General features: G+C 39.7%; 1 protein-coding gene across 2 annotated transcripts in view; it reads left to right on the top strand.

Annotated features, from left to right (window-relative positions):
• LOC137288066 (EF-hand calcium-binding domain-containing protein 6-like) overlaps positions 1–27,435 on the top strand; it is a 244,859-nt gene that overhangs the window by 151,103 nt on the left and 66,321 nt on the right. For both annotated transcript variants that reach the window (XM_067820444.1, XM_067820445.1), the window contains 2 exons: positions 7,229–7,386; positions 27,245–27,405. In XM_067820444.1, the coding sequence (XP_067676545.1) occupies positions 7,229–7,386; positions 27,245–27,405 (319 nt within the window). The remainder of the gene's footprint in view (positions 1–7,228; positions 7,387–27,244; positions 27,406–27,435) is intronic.

Here is a 27,435-nt window from a genome sequence, read left to right as displayed (position 1 = left end):
GCTATAGGGTATTGGGTTTGTATTATAGATTTAGTGGGAAGTTTGACATGTCATTTACCAGAAATACATGATTTCTTTAAAAGGCTGCATGTAACATTTAAAATTCCACTTGTGACCTTCGTCTTGGCTGTAAAATTCAATTGAAATTATCCTTTCCCAGTCAGTGTACAGTCGTGGCATGCACTGCCATGCTGTGCTCAGTTTGCTGTAGCCCTGTGTGTTTTCTGTTGTGCATTCTGAGTGCATTATGGTAAAGCTGCCATGGTTGGTTGACTGAATCCGTTGCCAGCCAATGGGTGTTAAGGTAGCTACTTGACCAGGGTTAAAGTTTAGCACATGGGATATATAACTGCTTGTAACACTCTCAGAACCTGCTTGATTCAGGATATGCTGACCTACAGTAAGTCGGGAGGTCTTCCTCCTTTCCTTAGTTACTGTGAATTTTTTTATGTAGAATAGGAGAATGATTAGCGGATTAGGGTAAATGATAGAATAGAGTAGATTTGTTTTGTGTAGGAATTAATAATTTAGGACTTTTGGGGGTAAACATTTCTAGGTGTGAGTAAGTGTGAGGAAGGCTTGTATGTATTCTGTTATGTTTGGTTCAGTCTATTGTTATTAATTAGGTCTTCAGACGAAAGTCTGGAAGACCTACTGTTTTTATCCGAATATTATTATTATTATTAGGTCTTCAGACTGAAAGTCTGGAAGACCTACTTTTATTATCCGAATTACTATTATTATTTGTACGAATTTTGTGCCAGCTCTCCTGACCTAACCGGTGGATGAATTTCAATGAAACTTTCAGGGATGATAGCCTGTATACTGAAAGGTATACAATGAACAAAAAATCCCGACTGCCGGCTTCCGGTAAGGGCAGACAACCCAAAATGTGAAAATCTTTCACCCTGAATATCTCAAAAACTATGAGATAAATGGACCAAATTTTCACACAGTGTAGCCAACCCAATTCCTCCTTGATTCAACATGTAAAAAATGTTAGCCGGCAAGTGAAATTTTGCGTTATTTTGAAAAACCTGAAATTTTCGCTGATTTTCGCGTTTGTTGGTGCCTGTCTTTGAAAATCATCTTCTCCAGAATGGCATATAGCACAATCAAGTTTAAGACACCATTAGAAAGCCCATACCCTGGAAAGCTTAATATGTTCAAGGCATCTTGATATCTTAAATAGTTTTGGAGTTATCGCCCTTGAAAGTTGGTCAATTTTGCGTTTTCATAGGGTTAATAAAAATGGCATAACTCTGCGAAAACACAATGGATTTCATCGTTTATGGTACCAAACTGTAGACAGTTGAATGGGGATCATCTTTGCTTCACATTATGGTTATGTAAAAATCAATACTTACCTCACAATTACGACGGAAGCAAAATTGTCACATTTCCAGCATGAATCAACTCAAGTTTTAACAAAATGTTTCCGTGCAGCACTGACAGGCAGATTTCTATTTTTAATGCCACTATGGCACAGTCAAATTGGAACTCGAGTTTCTCTTTACCTGCATTACACTGGCTTAGCACTGAATGGTCATAGAAATACATGAGCCTTGAGGAAATAGTCGATTCTGTAACAGTGAGTTGAATTTTACGCCGCACTCTGGACCAGACAATCCAGTGATCAACAGCATGAGCATCGACCTGCACCATTTGGAACCTATTAGTTTGTATATTGTTTTACGCCACACTCAGCAGTATTCCAGCTATACGGTTGCGGTCTGTCAATGATTGAGTCTGGACCAGACAATCCAGTGAACAACAGCATGAGCGTCGACCTGCGCAATTTGGAACCTATTAGTTTGTATATTGTTTTACACCGCACTCAGCAGTATTCCAACTATATGGCTGCAGTTTGTCAGTGATCGAGTCTGGACCAGACAATCCAGTGATCAACAGCATGAGCATAGACCTGCATAATTGGAACCTATGACTCGCCGTACTTGCGTTACACTGGGTCAGCAGGTAAATGTTCGAGTCTGGACAAGACAATCCAGTGATCAACAGCATGAGCATCAACCTGCCCAATTTGGAACCTATGACCTACAAACGAAACATTTAGTGTTTGGGAAATGTCAGGCTCTAATCTTTCCAGTAGTTTGTATATCTGACTTTGCCATCCAGTTTCTTTTTCGGCAGTTTGTGAAATTTGTGTTCGTGTCAGTAGTGTTGACTCTGGGCCAAATTAATGTACAAAACACTGGAAACGACGGTCCAGCTTGCGTCCAGATAAAATGTTCAAGTGACAATAGCCACCGTGGGTGTATGGAGGAAGTCTGAAGACCGTTAGGTATTGCCCTTGAGGCAATCCTAGTATTCTTATTATTATTTGTACGATTTTTGTACCAGCTCTAATGCCCTAACCGCTGGGCCGATTTTGATGAAACTTTCAGGGATGATAGCCTGTATGTTGAAAGGTATACAATGAACAAAAAATCCCGACTTCCAGCTTCCTGTAAGGGCAGATAGCCCAAAATGTTATTTTCTGACATCCTGAATATCTCGAAAACTGCGAGAGATAAATTGACCAGATTTTCACTCAATGTAGACAACCCCATTCCCCATCAATTCAACATACAAAAAAAGAAATTTTTCGCTATTTTGAAAAAACTGAAACTTGACGGTGCCTGACTTTGAAAATCTTCTTCTCTAGAACGGCATATGGCACAATTGCGTTTGTTACGCTGATATATTGCCCATACCCTGGAAAGCTTAAGTTGTTCAAGGCATGTCAGTATCTTGATTGGTTTTAGAGTTATCGAACTTGTCCAGAATGGCATAGAGCACAATCAAGTTTAAGACACCATTAGAAAGCCCATACCCTGGAAAGCTTAATTTGTTCAAGGCATCTTGATATCTGAAATAGTTTCGGAGTTATCACCCTTGAAAGTTGGTCAATTTTTCAAAGACGCGTTTTCCTAGGGTTAATAAAAATGGCATAACTCTCAAAAATTTTGAGATGTCATCATATATGACACCAAACTGTAGATAATTGAATGGACAAAACTTTTGCTTCACATTATGGTTATGTAAAAATCAATAGTTACGTCACAATAACGACCCAAAGACAAACTTTGCGATTTTGCACATTTTCGCAAGTTTTGACTGTGCCTGTGTTTCAAAATTACCTCCTCCTGAACAGTGAACAGTACCATAGAGCTTGATACGTCGATCGAAAGCGCACACCCCGGGCTACTTATATTGATAAAAGACATATTGATATCTTGAATAGCTTCAGAGTTATTGCTCTCGGAAGTTGGTCAATTTTGTAAAAACACAGATTTTAAGGTTTTTAAACATACCGCAGCTCTGCGAAAACACAATGAATTTAATGTTTGAAGATGTCAAACAGTAGATGATTAAATGGAGAACACTTCTGCTTCACATTATGGTCATGTAAAAGTCAATAATTATGCCACAATTACGCCACAAAGAGTTGGAGGGGGTGTGTGGTTCGGATTTTGGCATCTTTCACAGATAACTGAAGGAAGCGCCAGTAAAATCTAGCAACATTGACCTCTTCCCATGTTGCTAATAGCCAAGGAAACAGTCGATTCTTTAAGAGGTCGTAACTCCCTTTTCCTTATGTCTACAGTCAAAATATTTAGCATTTTGGAAATCACAGGATCTAATCTTTCCAGTAGTTTGTATATTGTTTCACGTCGCACTCAGCAGTATTCCTGCGTTACACTGGCTTAGCAGTGAATGTTCAGCGAAACACATGAGAGTTAAAGAAATAGTCGATTCTGTTACAGTGAATGAGTGCAGTTTTACGCCGCACCCAGCAGTATTCCAGTTATATACCTGCGGGCTGTAAATGATCGAGTCTGGACCAGACAATCCAATGATCAACAGAATGGGCATCAATCTGCACAATTGTGAATATATGGCCGGCCGTACCTCCTCTGTTCTTAGGTGTACAATAAAAACAGTTAGTGTTCGTTAAATGTCAGGCTCTAATCTTTCCAGTAGTTTGTATATTTGTCTGTGCCATTCTGTTTCTTTTGTGGAGTTTGTGAATTTGGTGTTCATGTCAGCAGTGTTGACTCAGTGCCAAATGAATGTAAAAATTACTGCAACGGACGGTGCAACTGGCGTCCAAAGAAACTGTTCAAGTGAAGATAGCCACCGTGGGTGTATGGAGGAAGTCAGTATTGCCTTTGAGGCAATCCTAGTTTATAAATTGTATTTATTTGATGAATTTGAATTGTGCTATTATTCTATAAAAATCTTTAGCCATGACATTAACTATCCTAGTTATTATTCTTATTATTTGTACGAATTTTGTGCCAGCTCTGCTATTGGTTTGCATATTGTTTTATGCTGCACTCAGCAGTATTAGTGTTGTGGAAATGTCAAGGCTCTAGTCTTCCCAGTAGTTTGTATATTGTTTTACGCCGCACTCAGCAGTATTCCAGCTATATAACTGCAGTCTCTAAATGGTCGAGTCTGCACCAAACAATCCAGTGATCAACAGCATGAGCATCGATCTGCGCAATTTGGAACCTTTTAGTTTGTATATTATTTTACGCCACACTTAGGATTATTCCAGCTATATAGCTGAGGTCTGTCAATGATCGAATCTGTACCAGACAATCCACTGATCAACAGCAAAGAAACTGTTCAAGTGAAGATAGCCACAGTGGGTGTGTGGAAGAAGTCTGAAGACCGTTAAGTATTGCCTTTGAGGCAATCCTAGTTTATAAATTGTACTTATTTGATGAATTTGAATTGTGCTATTATTCCATAAAAATCTGTAGCCATGACATTGACTACTGCTTGACAAGTATTAGATGAGCCATGACCTGACAAATGACCCGAATTTGCATATATTGGAATGCCCTCCAGAACATTCCATTTGAAACAAGAGGGAAACAGGTTTTTGTCTAAATATTGAATAGTTCAGATTACTTGCCCCGCCTGCTTTTGACAAACACGTTCTTGCGCTGGTTCACCTAATACTTGTCAAGCAGTACCACAGGACCTGAAATAAGGTTTATGAAAGATTCTAGGTTCTAGGCACCAAGTTAACATCCTCTTAAAATACACAATGCAAAGTCTATAACTGAAACTATTAGACAACATCAAACCTTGATACTCAAATAAGCCTTACTGTCAGTGGGCGACCTGCCTCAATAGGGCTGTCTCCTATTCTCACGGGGTTCATATTCTTGCGGTAAAGACATTTTCTGCCGAGATCACCGAAGCTTGATACTTAGCGGTTGTTTACATCATTGACCGGTAACTAGGAAGTGCTCCAAGTCTGTGAATAATCAAAATTTTGCAATGTAACGAATATTCGTGAGTTTGGAAAAATTGTAACTTTTCCCCGCCCTTTCCGATAAGATTCCCCTTCCTTACACCTAATAACGTTGCTTTCTCGTTATGCCGCAAGAATAGGAGATGCCTTGAAAAGTCAGCAGCGGACGACCATGTTTTTCAACGAGCTCAATTGCGATAATACACCTGATTGATCAAGCAGATGATAGATGCAGATGTTAGAGGGGTAATCTCTTCATTTAAAAACAACAAGCATACATACGAAAAGAACTGTTTGTATTATTTTTTCAGCCAATATCCGTAAGTACCGTGAGAATAAGAGACGCCAGTATACAGTACAATGCTTCAGTTGTATTATGTGACAAATGACTATGTATAACACTGACATTACACAATGTGCAGTGTGATGAACTGAAATGAATTTTTAAAACGAAAATGCCAATCATTATGTAGCAGGGCGTGGAGTCATCCCACAGATGACATCCTTACCTTGTCAGCTTGCTGAGGGGGTTAACCTCTTCGGTCATGTGGACAAGGCGTCCGACTTCGGATCAGAAGGTCCGTTGTTCGAATCCCAGCACGGGACTCAGAAATTTTGTGGCCGCTACATAGGCGCCCAACGTGGGGCTGAGCACGTTCATATCATATTTGAACAAAATAAGCCTCAGTACTCAGTTATGCGGCCCGGGACGTGCCTTAGGTTGACGGGGGAGTATGTAGCAGGATGTGGAGTCATCCCACAGATGACATCCTTACCTTGTCAGCTTGCTGAGGGGATTAACCTCTTTGGTCATGTGGACAAGGCATCCGACTTCGGATCAGAAGGTCCGTCGTTCGAATCCCAGCACGGGACTCGGAAATTTTATGGCCGCTACAATTATGTCAGTCCTGACCAAACAGGATCTGTACAAGTATACTGATGATGACGTTCTGATACAAGTCATTGCTCCCCAAACACAGCATCCTGTTGTCCCTTGTGATATAGGGATGTGGTGGGCAAGCTGTGTATGGTGCCAGGCTTCTGATCCAGTGAGCTTATGGTGCCGATTTCAAGCACCATCTGACCAGGTGTAAAAATCTTGGAGACAACTTTGTGTGCAGACTCTTTCAGTGTTGTCACAACCTCTACTGCACAGTACACAACCCTGTGCAATTAAAAGAACACATGAATCCATTGGTAGTTTAGATCCCGGGAGTTTAGATGGATAATATGATGTGCCATTTGAGTTTGACATCCAATACTGAATGGAAAACCAAGGCGCCTTTGTATAGCTGAGCTACTTATTAGTGTTTCACAAATGTTAGCCAGACTAGTGACTTGATTCTAATAATGTATCTGAGTAAAGAGACAATGTTACTCTGGATCACACCAACACTAGGCTGCTGAACACACTCACAAATCTTTGGATGACATTTGTACATCTTATCGTCTCTAGCTGCATTGCATTACAACAGCTTCCATCTTGTATTTACCAGGTCTTGAAGTAAAAACCTCATCTTCATGGTGTTTGTGAGGATTTCTGACTATCTGCAAGTATAACTGAATGATGAGACAGCCCAAATTTGTTAACAAGGTGTTGGTAACCAACACAATAGTCTTCTCTGATGTGATTACCAGAACATTTATTGTTCACATCAGTAATTTATAACATTTTTCATACATTGTTCATATTGAAATCTGGATTTTAAAATTTTCAATTTTTATTTTGCATTTATAAGGCAGGATTATGATGCTATATTCAGTGGCTTGGGTTGATTTTCAAGAATATGTTTTTAAAACAAACATATACTGAACAGGAAAAGATATTCAAGTTTGACTTTTGTTTTATGCATAAAACATGAACAGGAACACTATGAGATTTCATTTTTTAAGTATCTATGTACAGTTCTCCAGTTATAAATATGTGACAATAAGATGTTTTCTCTTACTTTTCAGGTGTAGTGTGCTTCTTTTAGAGTGTGAACTTGACCAACTATGGATATCTTTACCAACTGATGACCAGAATATGCTCACAGTCAGTGCACTCTTGGATCACTTTCTTATCAGCCGAGCATCATCTAAGAAAGTTTCAGAACAGGATCCTCATGCAAATGGTAATGTATTAGTGCACAGCAAACTGTATTACTCTCATAATGTGCATACTATAAGGACCTCTATAGACTAAGTCCATAATTACCAAATAACCAAATTATGTTTCTTGTTCTTTCATGACAACTGAGTTACCTACATTTACCAACATAAACCATCAGAAAAAGATTTCATCAACTATAGTAATGGATACTTTATGAGTAATCACTAATTTTAATCATAGTGTTTCTTCCAAATAGTGGACAGAGATATCACAGGTAATATCCCACTGAATTCAGTCAAGTTTATTTGTGAGCATAATGTATTTTCAAGATTCTAGGATTATCATACACAGCCTTCCTCCGGGAGTCAAACTAACCTTACTGGAGATGGGACTTGCCCCAGGGGAAGGCACAGAACCCAACTAGACAATGCCATGCCCATGTATACTTACCTGATTGAGCAAAATCTCAAAGATCAACTCCGGCAGCATAAACATTTCATGCCCCGTGAGCCAGTTCAACACACAACTGGTGCCTGTCAGGAACCTTTGCATGAGCAGGATGCTCAAGCAGCGGCAGATCCAAAACTTCTGATGGACGTCTACATCAACCTCTTCCCTCTTCCCTAAGCAAACTCTTCTGTCGTAAAGCCAGAAATTTGAAATTTCGGACACTCACTCTTCCAGCTGCTGATCTTTCCAAAAATCCTGTTTTATCTTGTTTCACTCCATTTATGATGAAATATCTGCTATACCATTAGTGAAACAGAAGCCAATCACACAAACAAATATAAATATAGTTTCAAGCAACAATGAGGGCTCCTTGCATTTAATACAACTCATCTGTTTGTAACTCACATGTTAACGGTGAAAGTAGTAATGGTTATTTAATATGAATGATATCACTAATAGTTGAATGCTCTAGTACATGAAGCACAGTTGCTTACTACCTCCTGCGAATTATCATTGAAATCAAGTGGTATGTATCCATTGTGGAAGCTAAGACACTTGTCCATGCTTTTGTGACATTATGGCTTGATTATCGTAATTCATTGCTTTCTGGATCAATTCACTGTACCTGCCTTCAGAAGGTACAGAACTGAGCAGCAAGAGTGATAAAAGGAACATGCAGACATAAGCATTTTACGCCCATCTTATAAGGCTTCCAGAAACTGATGTTTAAAGCTCTTCACCGTGTAGCTCCTCTGCATCTGTAACAGCTGCGGTCAGCTTCAACATAGATGTGTTACTAAGAAAGTTTGGTTTATAATATCCATGACCAAGTATACATTTGTTCACTTTGTAAGAAAATGTAACGACAGTTTATCCTTCATATACAGTTTAGGATGTCAGTGGAATATTGTAATCAGAGGTAATTCTATTAGCCTGTTTGACAACTCAAGCAGCGACAGTTATTACCGGAAGAAGCAGGACTTGACTATGTAAATAGCTTATTTGGAAATATTACCCAGGTACATTTGACCACACTCCAACGTGTGTGAAGCACAAACAACACAAGTGCTAACCTTCGAGGCAATACAAGATTCGTACACCTTTTCATATAAATGTGTCAATCAAACTGCTCCTGTTTATTTCATAAAACTGATTGATGTATGAATCTGCTCGGTTACTAATATCTGCTGATTAGTTTGTTTTTAAAGCATTCAAAACTTATAATTACTAGCTCATTTCCAAACATTACATTGTTATACTCTTCATGTGCATTGCATGCCAAAACGTACTTGACAAGTTGTGAATCACATTTAACTGTCAATAATCACAATGTTTGTACCATTTTAAACTTTATCCAGCATATTTTATGTGCATAAAGTACTCAAACATGTTGCCAATTCGGCGATACCAGCACACTACGAGAGGAGAAACGCACGTGCCTGCACAAGAAATACATGCAAAATCATGCGTCGGATAAGAATAGACATGAAATGTACAACTACCGAGACAGCATTTTGGCAGCTTGAGGGATTGGTACCAGTAAAGGTTTGAAAACAATTTAAATTGCAAAAATCAGTTACAAACATGGCCATTATCTCTTTTTTTCAAAATGAGGGGTAAGTAGTTTATTTCCATACTTTTCCGAGTGTATTAGCGATGACACCAGGGACACACTACAACAACTGTCTATATAGGCTCCCTGATTACACCAACTGTGCCTCGGAAGGGCCCCCCTAATTAAACTGATGGCGTATCAGCCCATTCACACATTAATTATCGGAATTGCTATTACCTACATATATTTATACATATATTACTCAACTTTGAACATCGAGACTATGGTGAGTGGTGGTGTGTAGTCCTCTAACTTGTCCCCATGAAACAGCTCGGTAGAGTGATTGAAGAAGCGGCGATAATCGTCATATGCTAAGTGAAAGTAATCTCCTGGAACTTCACAAACATTCCCTCGCGTATCCCTGGGCTGTCGGTGATATAAAGAAGTGCTTATTTCCTTAATCTGCCAAAATTTGTGTGTTTTGAGGGCCAATATTGCTTATCATAACTGGTACATTCTCTCAAACAATTTTGCATGATTACCGCTGTTGGCTGTCTGAAGCTGTGACCGACTTTGTTTCACACTCTTTATTCTTTCATTGGGGGCACGTCTCAAATGTCATTTTGATCTTTTAGTAAAAGCACGCGCCAGCAGAGGGTGCATTTCAGGCACTCGATTTGACGAGATAGCCACAAAGTCTGGAAAGTTTGAAAGCCGTAGCTCTTTTAAAAGAAGCCAGTGTAAGGTTTTGAAGACACATTTTGCCCAAAAGTAGTATCCAATATGGCGGCCATCGTATCTAGATATCCAGATTTGCAATGCCTCTGGCCAGAGAAATGCCTAGCCACAAAGTCTGGAAAGTTTGAAAGCCGTAGCTCTTGCAGTTTGAGTGCAGCAGATTTTGAGAGCAAAGCAGTCGGGATTTTGCTTGAAAAACAACACCAAAAACTGGAATCCAAAATAGCGGCCAAACGGTGCATTTTAACGACTCGACCCGTGAGGCAAAATTCTAGACACTTTGATTGCGCATCTGCTCAAGAAATCTGGAACATGTAGGATCAGTAGTTTTGGAGATATTTGAAGTTGAAATTGAAAAAAATAAATTGATTTTGATATATCTCCCCTTTGCTATTGGGCCTACAGCCTTGAGATTTTAATGGGGAATATCTACACCTCGATTTTTTTCCAAAAAATTCTGTCCACTGGTGCTCTTTGTAGCTCTGGTACAAAATCCGGCGGAATAAGAAATAATAATAATAATAATAATAATAATAATAATAATCAATATGAAATGTCGTCTTTGCAATCAATTTACAGAGACTGTCCAACACCTTGTCAGTGGATGCCCTTCCTTGGCACAAACAGCATATCTTAAAAGACATGATGGCATGGCTCGCTGCTTTTATTATCGTCTCCGCCATGCCTGTGGCTTTGACTCTGAGGTCCACCCATGGTATGACCCTGAATATGTCCAGGGCATCCTGGAAAATGATGCTTTTAAACTTCTCTGGAATAGGCCAATATACAGCCTGAGACGAATTCCAGCCAACAAACCTGATCTTGTCCTTTTTGATAAAACCAGTGAAATTATTTATATCATAGAATTGTCTGTCCCTTTTGACAGCAATGTGATTGGCAAGATTCAGGAAAAGCATGATAAATATGCACACCTCGCCTTTGAAATCCCAAGTCTCGCCTGCATCCCAAGTACACTGTCGTCAGGCTCCCCATTGTTCTCAGTGCCCTAGGTTTGGTACGTCTGATCTCTTGGTGCAGATCAGAGAGTCCACCAGGAGCACAGCCCTTCTGACAATCAGGATAATGCAGAAGGCTGCAGTGTTGGGGAGCCTCCATATTCACCGGAAAGTTTTTGGTGGGTTCGACTAGGCAGTGTTTTCTGGGAGAAGTCCCATTCACTGTCTGGGCTGCGTGTAGAGGGGGTGAGGGCCCTGAGCTACTGCATATCAATCTTAATCTGTAAAACATAATATATTAAAATAAATTCCAGCCAACAAACCTGATCTTGTCCTTTTTGATAAAACTAATGAAATTATTTATATCATAGAATTTTCTGTCCCTTTTGACAGCAGTGTGATTTGCAAGATTCAGGAAAAGCATGAGAAACATTCGGACCTCGCCTTTGGAATGTCTCGCTTGCATCCCAAGTACACTGTCGTCAGGCTCCCCATTGTTCTCTGTGCTCTTGGTTTGGTACCTCCTGATCTCTTGGCACAGATCAGGAGAGTGTCCGGGTTCTCCGCTGGGAGCACAGCCCTTCTGACAATCTGGGTAATGCAGAAGGCTGAAGTGTTGGGGAGCCTCCATATTCTGCGGAAAGTTCTTATTGGGTTCGACTAGGCAGTGTTTCTTTGGAGAAGTCCCATTTGCTGTCAGAGCCCTGAGCTGATGATGAGCCTTACCAGTCTGACTGTGCCAGGATCACCCAAACCCTCTCTGCTGCATTTCAATTCTAATCTGTAAATCATAATAATAATAATAATGTAGTTTAGTATAGCGCTAGATTCCATAAGAACATATGCTCAAAGCGCAACATGAAATAAACTAGAACACATTATAAGAGACAGGATATTTGAGGGAAAGTGTGAACACTAGTGAGTCTGCAATTCAAGCATAGTAGATGGTGAATAGATGAGTTTTAGCTGCAATTTAAAATTGTCAGATGATTTGAATGATTTCTAAGCGAAGGTCATTCCAAAGCAGTGTTGCAGCAGTTTTGAAAGCCCTCAGTCCATATCCTTTCAGTCTGTGAGGTGGGACTTTCAGAAGATGTAGGCTCCCAGAGCTCAGATTTGTTGCTGGCCAATGTTTACACAGCAGCTTATAAAGATATGGAGGAGCTGTGCCCTCACTGCTCCTGAACGACAAGCAGAGAATCTTATACTTGATCCTGGCTTCTATAGGAAGACAGTGCAGGGCCTTCAGAAATGGAGTGATGTGGCTCATCCTTGAAATATGTGTAACAATCCTGGCAGCAGTGTTCTGTATCAGTTTCTTCAATGAAGATTTCAATATACCCCAAGGGAGACTATTGCCAACATCTAGATGGGATGGGACGAATGTTTGTATAATACTCTATAGAGGCATCCATAGTGAGACTCTTCCTAATTTGACCGATGGATTGAAAATGGAAGTAGACAGACCTGCACAGGTTGTTCACATAATCTTCCATAATCAGATTTGAGTCAATCACAACGCCCAAGCTTTTGACGCATGGCACGAAATCGATCTGTGAATGGCAGATGGACAAGCTAGTCTCTTCTACAGATTTGAGTTGCTGGCCCAACATTCAGCAGAGGCTCAAAATCAGGGGACGGGGAAATATCAGCAGACTTAACATGTGGAAAGCTGTCTCTGATAGTTTGAATTTTGTGATCAAAGTACTCACTTACTGAATCTGCTAAGTCCTTCTTATTTACATGTCTAGGTAGCTTTGGATCCTGATTTCTCCCCAAAAGTGCCTTCATATAGTCATGAAATAATCTAAAAGTTAATGAGACTTACCTGTAAGTTGAAGTTTGACTGTGGTTCTATCAGCTAATCTATGTGAAGGAGGGTTTACATGAGATTGCAACTGCGCATGCTCGAATCAGACGTTTGAAGAGGTCATGAGGGAGCATCCTACTTAAAACCAAAAACATTTAGGGAGGGATAATACAGCAGTGAGCATGTAACCGCTCCTTCACATAGATTAGCTGATAGAACCACAGTCAAACTTCAACTTACAGGTAAGTCTCATTTAACTTTTAGATTCTATCAGCTAATCACGTGACAGTCACGCTTACATGACACTTCAAAGATGGATGCTCGCTCATAAACAGATTTCCAGTTCAAGTTAGAAATATAATAAATCACCAACAACATGGTACAACATATGAGGACTTTTATTTTCATGACAGTAATAGTATGTTTGCATATTGCCTGATAACTTCAGAACTGTGGTACTAGAAAACCATTTTATAAGTTATCAAATAAAACACATGCACATTTCCTTAAATGTACATTTTCAAATAACACTTGCAATGAAACACTTCTCGAAACATGTTTAAGCATTCATTTAAGAGAAATTTCACTTGCAGACTTTGTCCCTTTCACAAAATCACTGATCCGATACACAGACCAGTCAGTCCCTTCAGTATAACTCATTGTAGAATTGCTTCAACAAAACTATTATCTCTTGAAACAATTGTCCTATCATAGAAACTGGCAAATGTATGCTCAGATGACCAGTCTGCTTTTTCAAGTATTGTTCTGATCGGCATGGAGGCCTGTCGTGCTGCTGACGTAGCTGCAGCCCTAGTACTGTGAGCAGCAAATACGTTAGTGTCAATACCTGCTTGAGTCAGGCCCGTCCTAATCCAGCATGATACAGTGTCCCGTGATACATATGTGGTTTGATATATGTAATTAGCAGTTTTTTTCTCAGGACCTCTTAAATCCGCTGCTCTTCTTGTATATTCTCTCAGAACAGTGACAACACACACACGTTTGTCCACTGAATACTTCTTCAGAACCAAAGGTTTTGCCAGTGTTCCAGGTTTAGATTGCTTAACTAAATCAGCAAAGTGAAAAGTAATGTCAGAGTCCTTCTCTGTCATATTGTTTATGCTCAATAAATGTAGGGTCTGACCTCTCTGGGCAGTTGTCAAAGACATCAACAATACTAATTTGATAGTCAGCTCTTTCAAAGAAATGGACATTGTTTGCATCTTTTACGCACAACAGGTCCAAATATTTAGGTACTGGTGGGTTCTCTTGAAAAACAGCTTTAAGAAACCTAGATACCATTGGGTGACTGCCACGTGGTTGATCATTAAGCAGTACAATACTAGATAAGGCACATCTTGCAGTATGCACAGAACTATAACTCAGTCCAGCCTGGACTAGAGAAAGTAGGAAATCTAACACATCTACTTAAGATGGCAAATTGAAATCAACATTCCTTTGAGAACAAAACTTTCTCCATCTTGTGAGGTAGCTGACATACTGCTTGTTGTTCCTTTTCTCCAAGATTTGACAAGGAACTTGGCTCCTTCATCAGAAATTCAACTCTGTGTGAAGCAATACCGGACAGTAGGCAGGCTGTCAGTCTCAGCCTTCTGGCTATGGCGTGTGGCAGACCTTCCACACTGGTTACAAGGTCCTTCTGCACAGGCAACATCAAGGGTCTACAACACAGTAATTGCAATAAATGAGCAAACCAAGTTTGTGTAGGCCACCGTGGGACAATAATCACTGCTCTGGCTCTATCAGCTTCAATCTTCTGCAAACATTTTGATAATAAACAGAATGGGGGAAACATGAAACAATATTCCTTTGTCCATGACACATGAAACGCATCAACTGCAACTGCCTCTGGTTCAGGTCTCCAGCTAACAAATCTTGACAATTTCCTATTTAGCTGTGATGCAAACATATCTATTGTAGCGTTTACATTCAAATGCTGAATAATTTTCTTGGATACTGGTGCATTCAGAGACTATTCAATTCTATCATTAAATTTTCTGGATGCTTTATCTGCCTTCATGTTTTCGGAACCAGCTATGTGAGAGATAGTGAGCCAAATATTTCTCTCCATACACCAAAACCAGATATCTTTCGCAATGTTGTTGGAATCAACAGATTTTGTACCTCCCATAGCTTGAAGATAAGAAACAGCAGTAGTATTATCTGAAAGCACATGGACATGTTTTCCACTGAAATTGTTTGTTAGTGACAGGGCTTGGAATGACATCAAGATCGCCTGAAGTTTCAACACATTAATTTGATAACCTCTCTCTTCCTCGGACCATCTTCCTCCAGCACAGTATCCTAAATTTGCCCCAAGCTTTGTTGGCTAGCATCAGTAGTCAATGTCAAATCAGTGTTTTGGAAAGGACCAATTATAAACTGAAATCCAAAAGAAATGTTACACCTCTTATCATAACTATATTATAAAAAAAACATTACGAGAGAAGATTTTGGTGTTCCTTGTTTTGACAATCAGTTATGTAACTCATTTGAGGGAAACCATCAGACCAAGGTAGTCAATGATAATTTGGATATAGCCATCTGTTTTCAGATGGGTCCATTGTCCTATTTTCGATCAAGTGAAAATCCACATTGAAGGAGTTAAAAAAAGTTTTAAATGAGTTCAAATGATATTGTTTGTGATGGTAATGCATACGTAACTCAAAAAGAACGGTAAAGTTGGGTTTCGTATATCGAAAAATGGCTATTTATCGTAAAAAAGGAGTAAATGTTGAAATTGGATTTGTTTCTCTTTAGAACACAGTAAAACGATGTTAGGTTGAAATTTTGGATGAACAAGTCTTTCGAAAGTTTCAGGAAGACTCCTCAAACGAAAAAAACCTGAATTTTCCCTTTGATGCAAAAACAATTGTATGTTCCTGTTCTCTTATGAAGAAACATAACGCCAAAAGGCACCCACTGTAACTTCATCTTGCATGAAGTGCACTTCAAATGTATGGGAAACGGGTATATAAGGCTCCTAGATTTATCACAACACACGCTGTACTTAATACAATGCCGAGGATAAGTGCTGAAGAGAGGGAAAGAGCTGTCGGAATGCTGCAGACTGGGTCGACTGATGGGGAAGTGGCTACGGCATTTGGCTGTCATCGCCTCACCATTCCAAGGCTTCGACAACGCTTGCAGAGCACAGGAACAACAAGAGACAGACCCAGAAGTGGGAGGCCGCAAGTTACAACCCTTCATGAAGACCGCTACCTCCGTCAACTGCACCTGAGAAACCGTTTTCAGACAGCCACTATGACGGCAAATACAGCTCTTGGACGCCGAATAAGTCCCCAAACAGTGAGAAGACACCTCTGACAATACGGACTGAGACCATACAGACCGCTGCAAGGAATACGTCTTACACGACAACATCGTCAAAACAGGGTTGCGTGGGCCAAGAATGTCAGACGTTGGCAGAACAGAAATTGGCAGAGGGTGCTTTTTTTTCTGATGAAAACTGGTTCCAGCTACACCAAGCGGACGGAAAAGACGAGTTTATCGCTGCCAGGGTGAAAGAGAGGCACGATGTTGCGTACAGGAAGTTGTACCCTTTGGAGAAGGCAGCGTTATGGTCCGGGGTGGTATACGTGGCGACAGAACAACAAACCTTGTTGTGATCGACAGCAATCTCACCGCAAAGAGGTACATCAACCAGGTTCTACAGCCAGAGGTCCTCCCACTCACCCAGCAGAATCCTAACACCCTCTAACCAACAGGATAATGCTCGACCCCATGTAGCCAGACAGACGTTACAGTTCCGCAACATCAACAACGTTCACGTTTTGCCATGGCCTGCGAGATCACCGGATATGAGCCCCATCGAACACCTCTGGGATTACCTTGATCGTCGGATCTGGTTACGTCAGCAACAGCCACATACACGTCAACAACTTAGTGCGACTCTGATGGACGTGTGGAGACAGATTCCAGCTGCTTTCATCCGACGTTTGACGTATTCTGTGAGACAGCAAGTTCAGGCATTTTTGAACGCCAATGGAGGACACACCAGATACTAATATAAGATTATTTCATTAACTTCTGCCTTTTTCAATGTCTCTTTTGTTTTCTGTGATTGATCGAAACTGAACGATTGATACCACTCTTAAACACATGGGTTTAACACTGTCCATGAGCGTCATACAAAAAACAGCATTACTTACTCTTCTTGTGAAATGAACAATCTGTGTAGCACACACAAATCGGTTCTTCAACTTGACGTGGTAGGGACATTATTTAGATATGAAGAGGTGTAACATTTCTTTTGGCTTTCAGTTTATTTATCGATCCTAAAACATTATCCTTCCACCAAATTACCTCTTGTTTAGATTCAGCTGATAGACACATATTTCCATCAAAATCACCTTTACTGTGTTTTAGAGCTGCTGTCTTCTCCATTTCAAGACATCTATAGTATAGCAGACCAAACGTTTCGGCAGGAAAACATGAGACAATCAGTCCTAGTAGTCTAGCTATATCTCTTATTGTGTGATGAGTATTCTTGAGAATCAATGAACATGTCTTGGCAATGTGTATTGCCTTATCATCTGGTAATTCTATTTTCATTTTTTTTTAATCCAGAATAAAGCCTAAGAATTTCATTCTCCTTGAGGGTTTTCATGATTTATTGTAAAGCCTAAATCTTTTAGCAACCCTGCCATGTCTTCTACCGATGCCTTGCATTCAGTTCTTGTCTATGCCTGAGTGTATGTGTCATCAATATACCCCATACAATTTGATTACCTTGCAGTCTCAAGTGTGAAAATACTGGCTTAAGCAACTTTGTGAATATACGAGGAGCACATGCTAACCCATTTGGCATACATGTGAATTGGTACAAGTACCCATGCCATCTGAACCTTAAATATTTCCTATGATCTTCATGTACATTCACTGAATAATAAGCATGTGTCAGATATGCCATGTGCATATTCTTTTTCAACAAATGCAATACTGTTTTTAGGCTTTCCATTTTGAAGTGATGGTACTCTATAAACTGGTTCAGTTGCTTTGAATTCAAAATCAAACGATATTTGTTATTTTTCTTCTTTCTAATGAAAATATTTGGTCATTAGTTTCTTCTGCCTGCTCAATGACACCAAGTGTTTTTAGGACTTTAATCTCTCTGTGAATAATTTCCTTTTCTTGATTATTGAAATTAATTTATTTTGGCTCTTTAAACTGCTTTGGGTTTTTTATCATATCTATTTTCAGTCCTGAAACAAGGTCTAGAATATGCCTGTCATTGGTCAGCTTCTCTCACTACCATAGACACAGAGCTATTGAACGTGCTTTAAAGTTAGCTTCTGAATTTGAGGAATGACACTGACCTACCTGAGCTGAATCCTCACTCTCACTCATTGGGGTCAATACTGCTAGTTCTTCCCCCTCCTCTTTTCTTCTCGAAACCTCTGTTGTATTGTGGTCCCCTGCTAAAAAATATCCAGGTGGGAACCCATGACCACAGCCTCTGATCTGCGGCCAATTATAAGGCACATAGCGGGAAGTCTGGCGATACCCACAACCTTTATTGATTGATTTTCCAAGATGACTGGCCATATTCATGTCTTTCAGACATTTAGCAATATTATCACCAAACAGATAGTCACATGAAGTGGGTGCACTTGGAGTACATAAGGGTCGATACCGGGAATTCACGCCATTTTGACCTTTTTTATTCTACAGTCCATAGATCTCACTCCGGGATTTATAGAATCCCACAGAAGTTTGTTTACCTCAGGAGTTTTCAACCCATCACAATTTCCAGGCCTTTTGATCGATTTTATTTTTGTTAATAAGGATGATTCGTCCTGTTTCGTCTCAAAGAGTTCAGTTACCAGATCAGCCATTTTTGCGTCGATGGGATCACTGTCCGACTGCTCAAGTAGCAAGTTAGAACGGACTGCACACAAAAATCTTATCACATCAACATTTTCCTCACCAGAAGGCGGCATAGCCACTTCCTGCTCATGCGAAGGGTGTGTGTTAAGCAACTGGTTTGTAATTCCAACAGAACCGGTTTCAGTTCATACACTCAGTGAACTTTCATGGGTTTTTTTCAGACTCGGTTTAATATAATCATTTTCTTCATCCTTATCAAATTGACCACATATTTGGTCTTCTGCACCGTCATAAACATCAAATAGATATTTGTTCCTGAAAATCACCTAATCTAAGTGTCTATAGCTTGGCGTATGTTGTTCACTTCGGCCACAAGTTCGGACATCAGATTGCGAGAGGGTTCACTTTCGACTGCTCGGCCACTGGGGTCCGGAATAGCATTAATGCTAATTGGCGGTACTTCCCGCGAATGGATTTTTTACCATTCCAGTCAGTTTTGATTTTGGACTTTGATATGCTGTGTTGACCTGAGGATCACTGTCTGCTGACAGACTTGTTATTAAACAAGCCCCCGCCATTATCGCGCCGCTGTCACAGGAGGGTTTAATATTGCACAAAACTCAAGTTCTGCCGTTACAGATAACAATGGTTGTTTTAATACTAATTATAGTGATGTTTTGGGAAGCTGGGTTGTAATTATACAACCACAAGCTGCTAAACAGTTAATATAATCTCGCAGGAAACTTATTTTCCTCAGGTGAGATTCACACATCCGACCTCTGTGAGAGCACAGCTTTGCACTGATTCGAGCGTGCGCAGTTGCAATCTCATGTAAGCATGACTATCACGTGATTAACTGATAGAATCAAGCATTGCCACTGATTTCATGGATTATCTCCTGACAGGATTCAGATTTCACAGAACGCATAACCTTGTGATGTTCATTACAGCACGCTTGAACATCTGGTGTAGCACTAGGCGACTCTTACCAGTGTATGAAACTCCTAACAATACCGGGCTGATAACTCAAAAATGTTGCTGGCCCTGTGAACATGTAACCAGCCCTGTATTAAAAATAGGAAACTGAGATATGGTGTTAAAATACTCTTATCAAAGAATTACTTATTGCTTTCTTTTCCATTTGTACTAATTAACTTGTGCCTCGTCATGCTCCAACACACACAGTGACTTGCCTCATTCCCAACGCAACTTCAGCTGTGTTTAACAAAACTTCAGCCTGTTTATTGTATCAGTCAGAATTTTACAATGAATGAATGAATGAATGAATGAATGAATGAATGAATAATAGTAAGAATTAAAAGCAAGAATTATATGTGAATGAATGAAAGAAAGAAAGAAAAATAATGAAAGAAAGAAGTACATATGTGAATGAATGAAAGAATAAATGATACACTGCGGCCTTCACTCCCCAAATATGTTAAAGAACACAAAAGAATCGCGAGGACACATGTGTTAACATCAGCTGTACTTTTTAAAAATCTACTTGGAGACATTTTTTTTGACATTAATAATTAATTGAGAATCTTATTGCATGTGGGGAATGGAATGGACATTTACAAAATGTTAATTGCCACTGTCACACACCCCTCAAGAACAGAAAGTGTAAAACTGGTCACAAAGCATTGTAAACATTGTAAAGCGTTTCCAGTTTTGTAAAATAATAAGGTCAACAAGAAAGAAAGAAGTTATAGAACTATAACCCTCAAGCATCACATTATCATCGATGGCAGATCAAATCAGATCGGCGATATGTCATATTTTTCACACACCTCAAATACACACTAACATTCTTTTTTAGATTATGAAATTATCACTATTAGTTACAAACACATTTCACCTGATAGTATATTCCCCTCAAGGTGTGTGTGAAAGATGCTTTTGAAGAAATAACTAGAAACACTCAAACAACAGTGTGTAGCATTTCAATGTTGAGTCAGAACAGATAGGCGATATGTCATATTTTTCACACACCTCAGATACACCCTAACAATTTTCTTAAGTCATAAAATTATCACTATTACTTTCACCTAAAGGCATGTTTCCCTTCTGTAAATTAAACGAATGTGTGAAAGGTTTTATTGGCACAATTTAGTCTATGGAAGCCAGTGAGCTATAACATACCGACTTGAAACTTTTCAACAAATATGCTGTCCTAATACTGACACCAATACCAATTATTTGACTTAAACTGAAGTGACAAAATAGTTAATTTATCTTCTACATGTAGGATTTCTGTTGTCTCAACACTCAGCGAATTTAATCAGCTGTTGAAAATAACCCAGGCTCAATGTTAAATACTATGCTGATGCCATACTGGCTACACTGTTTGCATAACAACCTGAGGCATACGTTTAGGGGCTTTGCGGGGAGCTTCTTTTCCCTCTGTATATAGTCTCCCTGCTTATTGTGAGGTAAACTTAAACATATGCAAAAGCAAATTTTACAAAGCATAGCTTGGTGGTCCCTGTTGATTCATTTAGTGTTACTGCTATGTGAATGAGACAAACAGGCAAAGTCAGAATGATCAGTATCTTTGGCAACAGCAAATTTAACAAAAACGACTTGGTCGCTGAGAGCATTCTTAGCATTCTTTAGACCAGTCACGTTTAGTGTTAGATAAAAGGTAGGCTGATCTGTGAAAGTTACGGTTTGATTGATCATGAACTATACATACAGATGTCGTTTAGCTACCACACTGTAAACTGTTTTCAGTATATAGTCAGAGACATGGTAAAATATAAACTTGTGGAAAATGGATTGGCCCACATGGCCAGCTATAAAATAAGGTTGTAAGCCTGCTATGTAACTAGCAAGCAGCGGGCCACTGGGCAGACGCTATTCCATACACTGCTCTTACGCCACCTGTGTTGAGCAAGACAACACAGACGTTTGGACTTGAGAACCTGCTCGTTATATCAATCTGTCTCTCTCCTCTGAATGGTTGACTTTGTAACAAGCGGGGCATGTTTGTCCAACAAGACAAGGTGCTCGGTGCACAACAGCTCGGACAGTCTATTGGCGTCAGTTGGTGTGTCAAGGAAGAGAGGTGAATTTGTCAGGTCAGACTTGAAAGCTTCCATATCAATCGCTTTGATATTGTGACACTTGAATACAGACATTGTGGACTTCTGCCTACAAACATTCCATATCATTGTGGTAAGGAAATGATCAGAAACTAGTAGATCTTCGACTCATATAGCAGTAAGAAGGTTACTATTTTCTTGACTCACCACCCAGTCTAAGTTGTGCCCAGATCTATGAGTTGGTGAATCAACCATTTGATAAAGACCACAGGTTGACAACAAGTCCAGTATCTTCTTTGTCTCTGTATTTTCTTTATTCTCAAAGTGAACATTAAACTCTCCAATGAAGATAGATAGACAGATAGATAGATAATCTTTATTTCCTCGGAAATCGAAGATACAGCAGATAGTAACATATATTTATGTATTTACAGGTAATAGCCCAAATTAGTACAGGTATTGTAGTTGATATATTTAAGGGTTTCACACAGTTTGCTGTTAGTTTTATGCATTTAAACCATGTTTCGTGTTCAAGCTCTTAGGCATATACATTCGGTAGACCACCCAGCATAAATGAGACAAAGAAGTCTTCGACATTCCATAAACTGACAAAGGTGTCAACATCTGGAATGTCAACTAGTGACTCAGTCATGGCGTTTCTACTACTTTGTTTGAGGGAACAGTGTAGAAATACGTTTCACAATGTCATAGGCAACTGTGCCACATTCACACTCAAAAGACTGAATGCTAAGTTTGCTGATACGTAGAAGTGCAGCAGTATTACAGAAACATTCTGGCATTTTATAGCACTCAGACCACAGTTTGTGAACATTTTTAGGATATCTTACAGTGAGATATTGTTCTTGGTTAAGTCTTGACTTCATTACAGAGGCATTATATGATTCTTCAGGTTTAAGTATTCTTTCATTAACCAGTACAGACCACTCAGTTTTCGTTAAGAAGGACGATTGATTTACATGGTTGTGCAAATGTCTATCTAGGTAATACATAGCTACAAGATCCAGCATATGGAATATTGGTGATGACTTGCTTTTTCGTTCTTTCTCCAGTGATGACGTTTGCTGTACTGACAAAGTCTATGGATAAACACTTTCTTAAAAACAAATTCGACATTGCTGCTACATAGTTTACCAAGAAATAGCAAAGATTTCTGGTGCATATATCTTCATAGTGTAACCAGGGCGAGACTATCTCTGGCTACTGTGGATGATCCACATTTTGAGAGACCTTGGATACTCTTACAAAACTGGTTTTGAACAGTTTCCAGCATAGCATATTCCTTTTCAGGTAAACGAGTCCATACATTACATGAGTACAAACTGCATGGAAGAATAACTTTTCCCAGATACGGACACAACAGAGTGAGTTAAGTCCACCACAACATAGACAATGATTCTTACTGGCATTAAGGAGTATCCTAAGCCTTTCACATACAGATTCGTACATTCTACAGTTCCGCCTTGAATGGATTTGGAGACCAGCAAATTTGACATGTGTATTGGTAGGTATTTCCTTTTCACCAATGTATATTTTGGGATGGACATTCCTTTTCTTATCTCCAAATACAAGAAATAGGCTCTTTGATGCATTAAAACACAGGTGCCATGTGTGCGCATACTTGTGTACAATATCAAGCAGGCTTTGAAGTCCACCCAGGACAGGTCGTCAGCTAACAGCACCCCGGGTGTTTTGCCATATGGTGGACATGTGCCCAGCCCAGAGTCAACAGTACTACAAAGCAAGTTGTTTATATATAGCATGAAGTTGAGGCAGACACGGCCTTGACCTACCCCTCTTTTACATTAAATACATGAAAAACACAGCCACCAGTGCTGACACATGATTTCATTAATGTGTGCTAATGACTTTGCCCTACCTTTTTAAGAATGACGTATAGAGATATTGGCATTAAAATCACCAAGTACGATTGTTGTACCTAGTTGAGAGCATTCGTCATACATGTCTAGCATATCATACATAACATCTAAGTACACACTGTCTAGGATGTTTGATGACGGATGCCAATAATGTTGAGGGGTGTACCATTTCTGATTATGATTACACGATGCCATTTAGAAAGTGGTCAAATGCAACATATGTCATATTTGGGATTTCACTTTCTTAATAAAGTACAAATTCTAGTACTTTTTTCGGTTGAGTCCCATCCGGGATTCGAACCCGCGCCCTCAGAGTCAGGCACCTAATCGCCAGCACACAAAGTCAGCCGCCTAGCCCGCTCAGCCACCACGACTTCCACAAAAATGAAAGTCGGACAACTGGTAGTCTAGACTGCGTACTTTGTGTACCTCTCTGATGAGTGTAAATTGGCACGGCTCCCACGGCCGAAAGCTATAATTACACGATGCCATTTAGAAAGTGGTCAAATGCAACATATGTCATATTTGGGATTTCACTTTCTTAGTAAAGTACAAATTCTAGTACTACCAGTTGTCCGACTTTCATTTTTGTGGAAGTCGTGGTGGCTGAGCGGGCTAGGCGGCTGACTTTGTGTGCTGGCGATTAGGTGCCTGACTCTGAGGGTGCTGGTTCGAATCCTGGATGGGACTCAACCGAAAAAAGGTACTAGAATTTGTACTTTACTAAGAAAGTGAAATCCCAAATATGACATATGTTGCATTTGACCACTTTCTAAATGGCATCGTGTAATCATAGCTTTCGGCCGTGGGAGCCGTGCCAATTTACACTCATCAGAGAGGTACACAAAGTACGCAGTCTAGACTACCAGTTGTCCGACTTTCATTTTTGTGGAAGTCGTGGTGGCTGAGCGGGCTAGGCGGCTGACTTTGTGTGCTGGCGATTAGGTGCCTGACTCTGAGGGTGCGGGTTCGAATCCTGGATGGGACTCAACCGAAAAAAAGTACTAGAATTTGTACTTTACTAAGAAAATGAAATCCCAAATATGACATATGTTGCATTTCTGATTAATTTAGCACCAATGATATGCCTGCTTACATCTATATCCATACTACGAATACTGTGAAATATACTCTTTCTTACAAATAGAGCAACACCACCTGCACCTCGTTTTGATGTATGTTCTATATGGGATTTAGTAAACACCTTAAAGTCATTGTGTAAAGTCTCAAGGACATGACATTGAGACGGGTCTAACCAATGTTCACTCACAGCCATGAAGTTACTGCTGTCAAGCTTGACTTCAATGTCAGCAAGACAGTTCTGGGCTCCACGAACATTCCAAGTGGCAATACAAAGCACCATTGTAATAAGGCTCCATTGAAGAATGTGCATGGTTGTTGAGTTCATGAACGTGTATGATCATTGTACCATGTTTTGGGGGGAATCCAATAGCGACACAAGACATTGTTAGGTGAGAATTCATCATGAAGATTACAAACAGTGTGTCTCGATACAGCGATTCTTATCGTACATGTGGCGTTACAACCAGTGTCCCAGTGCTTTAATAATGTTGCAGTTGTGTTGGCAACATCCCGTGATTTGGCATAGTTAATGATGGAGTCTTTTACGACTTCAAATGGTTTATCTGTGCATATACCTGAGCATATACCGTTTATTACATGTCCTTGATACCCAACTGAACCACCTTGACCACTCGTTATCGAAAGTCATCTTCCTATTGCATTGATCTTGTGGATGGGTAACATCAGCAATATCATGACCATTATCACGGTTGATATCCTCGTCGGGGCTGCTCTGTACCACATTGTCGTCCATGATGATGACATCAACACTGGTGTTGTTTACCATTCTGCTATCGCAAGGGCTGTTTACAGACTCGCTTGGTTGTCAACTCGGACATGGACTCTGAATAGTAACAATTTGACCACCAACTGGTGGTGTGTCCACAGCGTCACTCTTGACAGCCTCTGAATACATGAGCTTGTTGCGAGTACTCTTAAGGTCGATTTTACCGTTGACAGATCGTATGCTCTTGTCAGTAGATATAATTGATGGGCTTATGTCATCTTTGTACTTAGTGAGTTCAGTGTCTTTTGCTTGGAGTTCATTCTGGAACATGACAATCTCAGTTTTGAGATTCTTTTCATTGATACGCAGTTTTGCAATATCAGCTGCATTGTTTTCACATATTTTATCCTTGATTTGACATTGCTGAATGAGGTTAAGCATGTCATTGCTATACATGGCTTGAAAAGTATCGATCATTTTACACACATCTTCAAATTTTCTGTTCATGTCTTCATGCATGAAAATCATCTTGGACAGCAAACTTGATATCATATCCCTTTCATCATCATTGCATTCACTTTGTCCCTGTTTAATGTGGGGTAATTTGCTTAGTACATCTGACTGAATCACATGTGCAGGTACAGCTCCATGAATATATTTGAACAGACGGTATACATACACATATTTTTCAATAACAGTGTTTACTTGCCCTATTTTGCAGACTCGCTTGATGAGTACACCTTCTGGAAAGTTGGGGCAATCTGGCTTCCCTATATCATACATATATTGATGAATATGATTCGGGCCCACGTCATCGGCGCCATATTGATTAACGAGTGATCTTTCACAAGTTTTTCTGTCATTTTCACCAAATAGATCTTTCAAGGTCTGAAGAATGTCATAATCCTGTTTATCTGGTTTCTGTGTGGAATATGCATCTGGGGACATACATACAGAGGTATTCATTGTAGGTATGGTTACCACGTCAGGAAATATTTTAAAGTTACCTTGTTTCACTCCCAAGGAATATCTGCATCTTTGTTAGAACACACAGAATGTCCGTCAATCACTAATTGTAAATTATTCCAGTGAATTTGAGAGGGTAAGACACATTTGGTTACATTACATTGTGTTCATTAAGCTGTCGAAAACACGTCCTGTCCCTTCGGGACCCAAGCGCTGCTTAAAATCTCCAATGAAGATGGTGTTATGTTTAGAGTTTTTGCTTAACAAAGTCCTCAAATCCTCCAAAAATTCAGATTGGTTTAGATTGTTTTTCGTCAAGGGAGGTGGTCTATTTAAGCATATGACCTTAATGGAAATCATGCTTGACTGTACTGTCAGTGATATAGATTCAAAGGAGTTGAACATATCGTTTAGAGGGTAGTATTCAATATCCATACACTTCTTGAATATGACGGCAATGCCATCTCCAACTGAATGTGTTCTTGGAGAATGAAACATTGTGTATCCAGGGGGGTCATCTCCTCACACTTTGACTCAGCCAGAATTCAGTGACAAACAAAATGTCCAGGTCCCGGTCTCGGATCTCATCCTGGATGATCAGAGTTTTGTTTCATGTAGACTGGGTATTCCAAAAGAGTGACTCTTACTTGACAACGGTATAAAGATCCATACCAAAATGTCGCATCATATGTAATAAAGAAGTTGTTATCCATAAAGAATCTTACTCTCTCTCTTGATAGTATTTACATGCAAAATAGTTCAATTGTGTATGTGTTCAACAGGAATTGTGACAAAGAAAAGTTACGGCCAAATGAATGCAACAATGAAGAACAGAAATGGTGGTTTTACATGTGGAAGAGACAAGAATGAGAACCAGAACTCCAAAACTAATACATACACACACACAAGATTGCACTATCTGTGTGGAAAAGTAAAATTGCAGGTAAGAATTGTTTTGAAATTATGTTCTGAA

This window comes from Haliotis asinina, chromosome 6, assembly GCF_037392515.1.
Source record: "Haliotis asinina isolate JCU_RB_2024 chromosome 6, JCU_Hal_asi_v2, whole genome shotgun sequence".
Lineage (NCBI taxonomy): Eukaryota > Metazoa > Mollusca > Gastropoda > Lepetellida > Haliotidae > Haliotis > Haliotis asinina.
The sequence above is the reverse complement of the archived record's forward strand: the minus strand, read 5'-3'. Positions and strand labels throughout refer to the sequence as shown.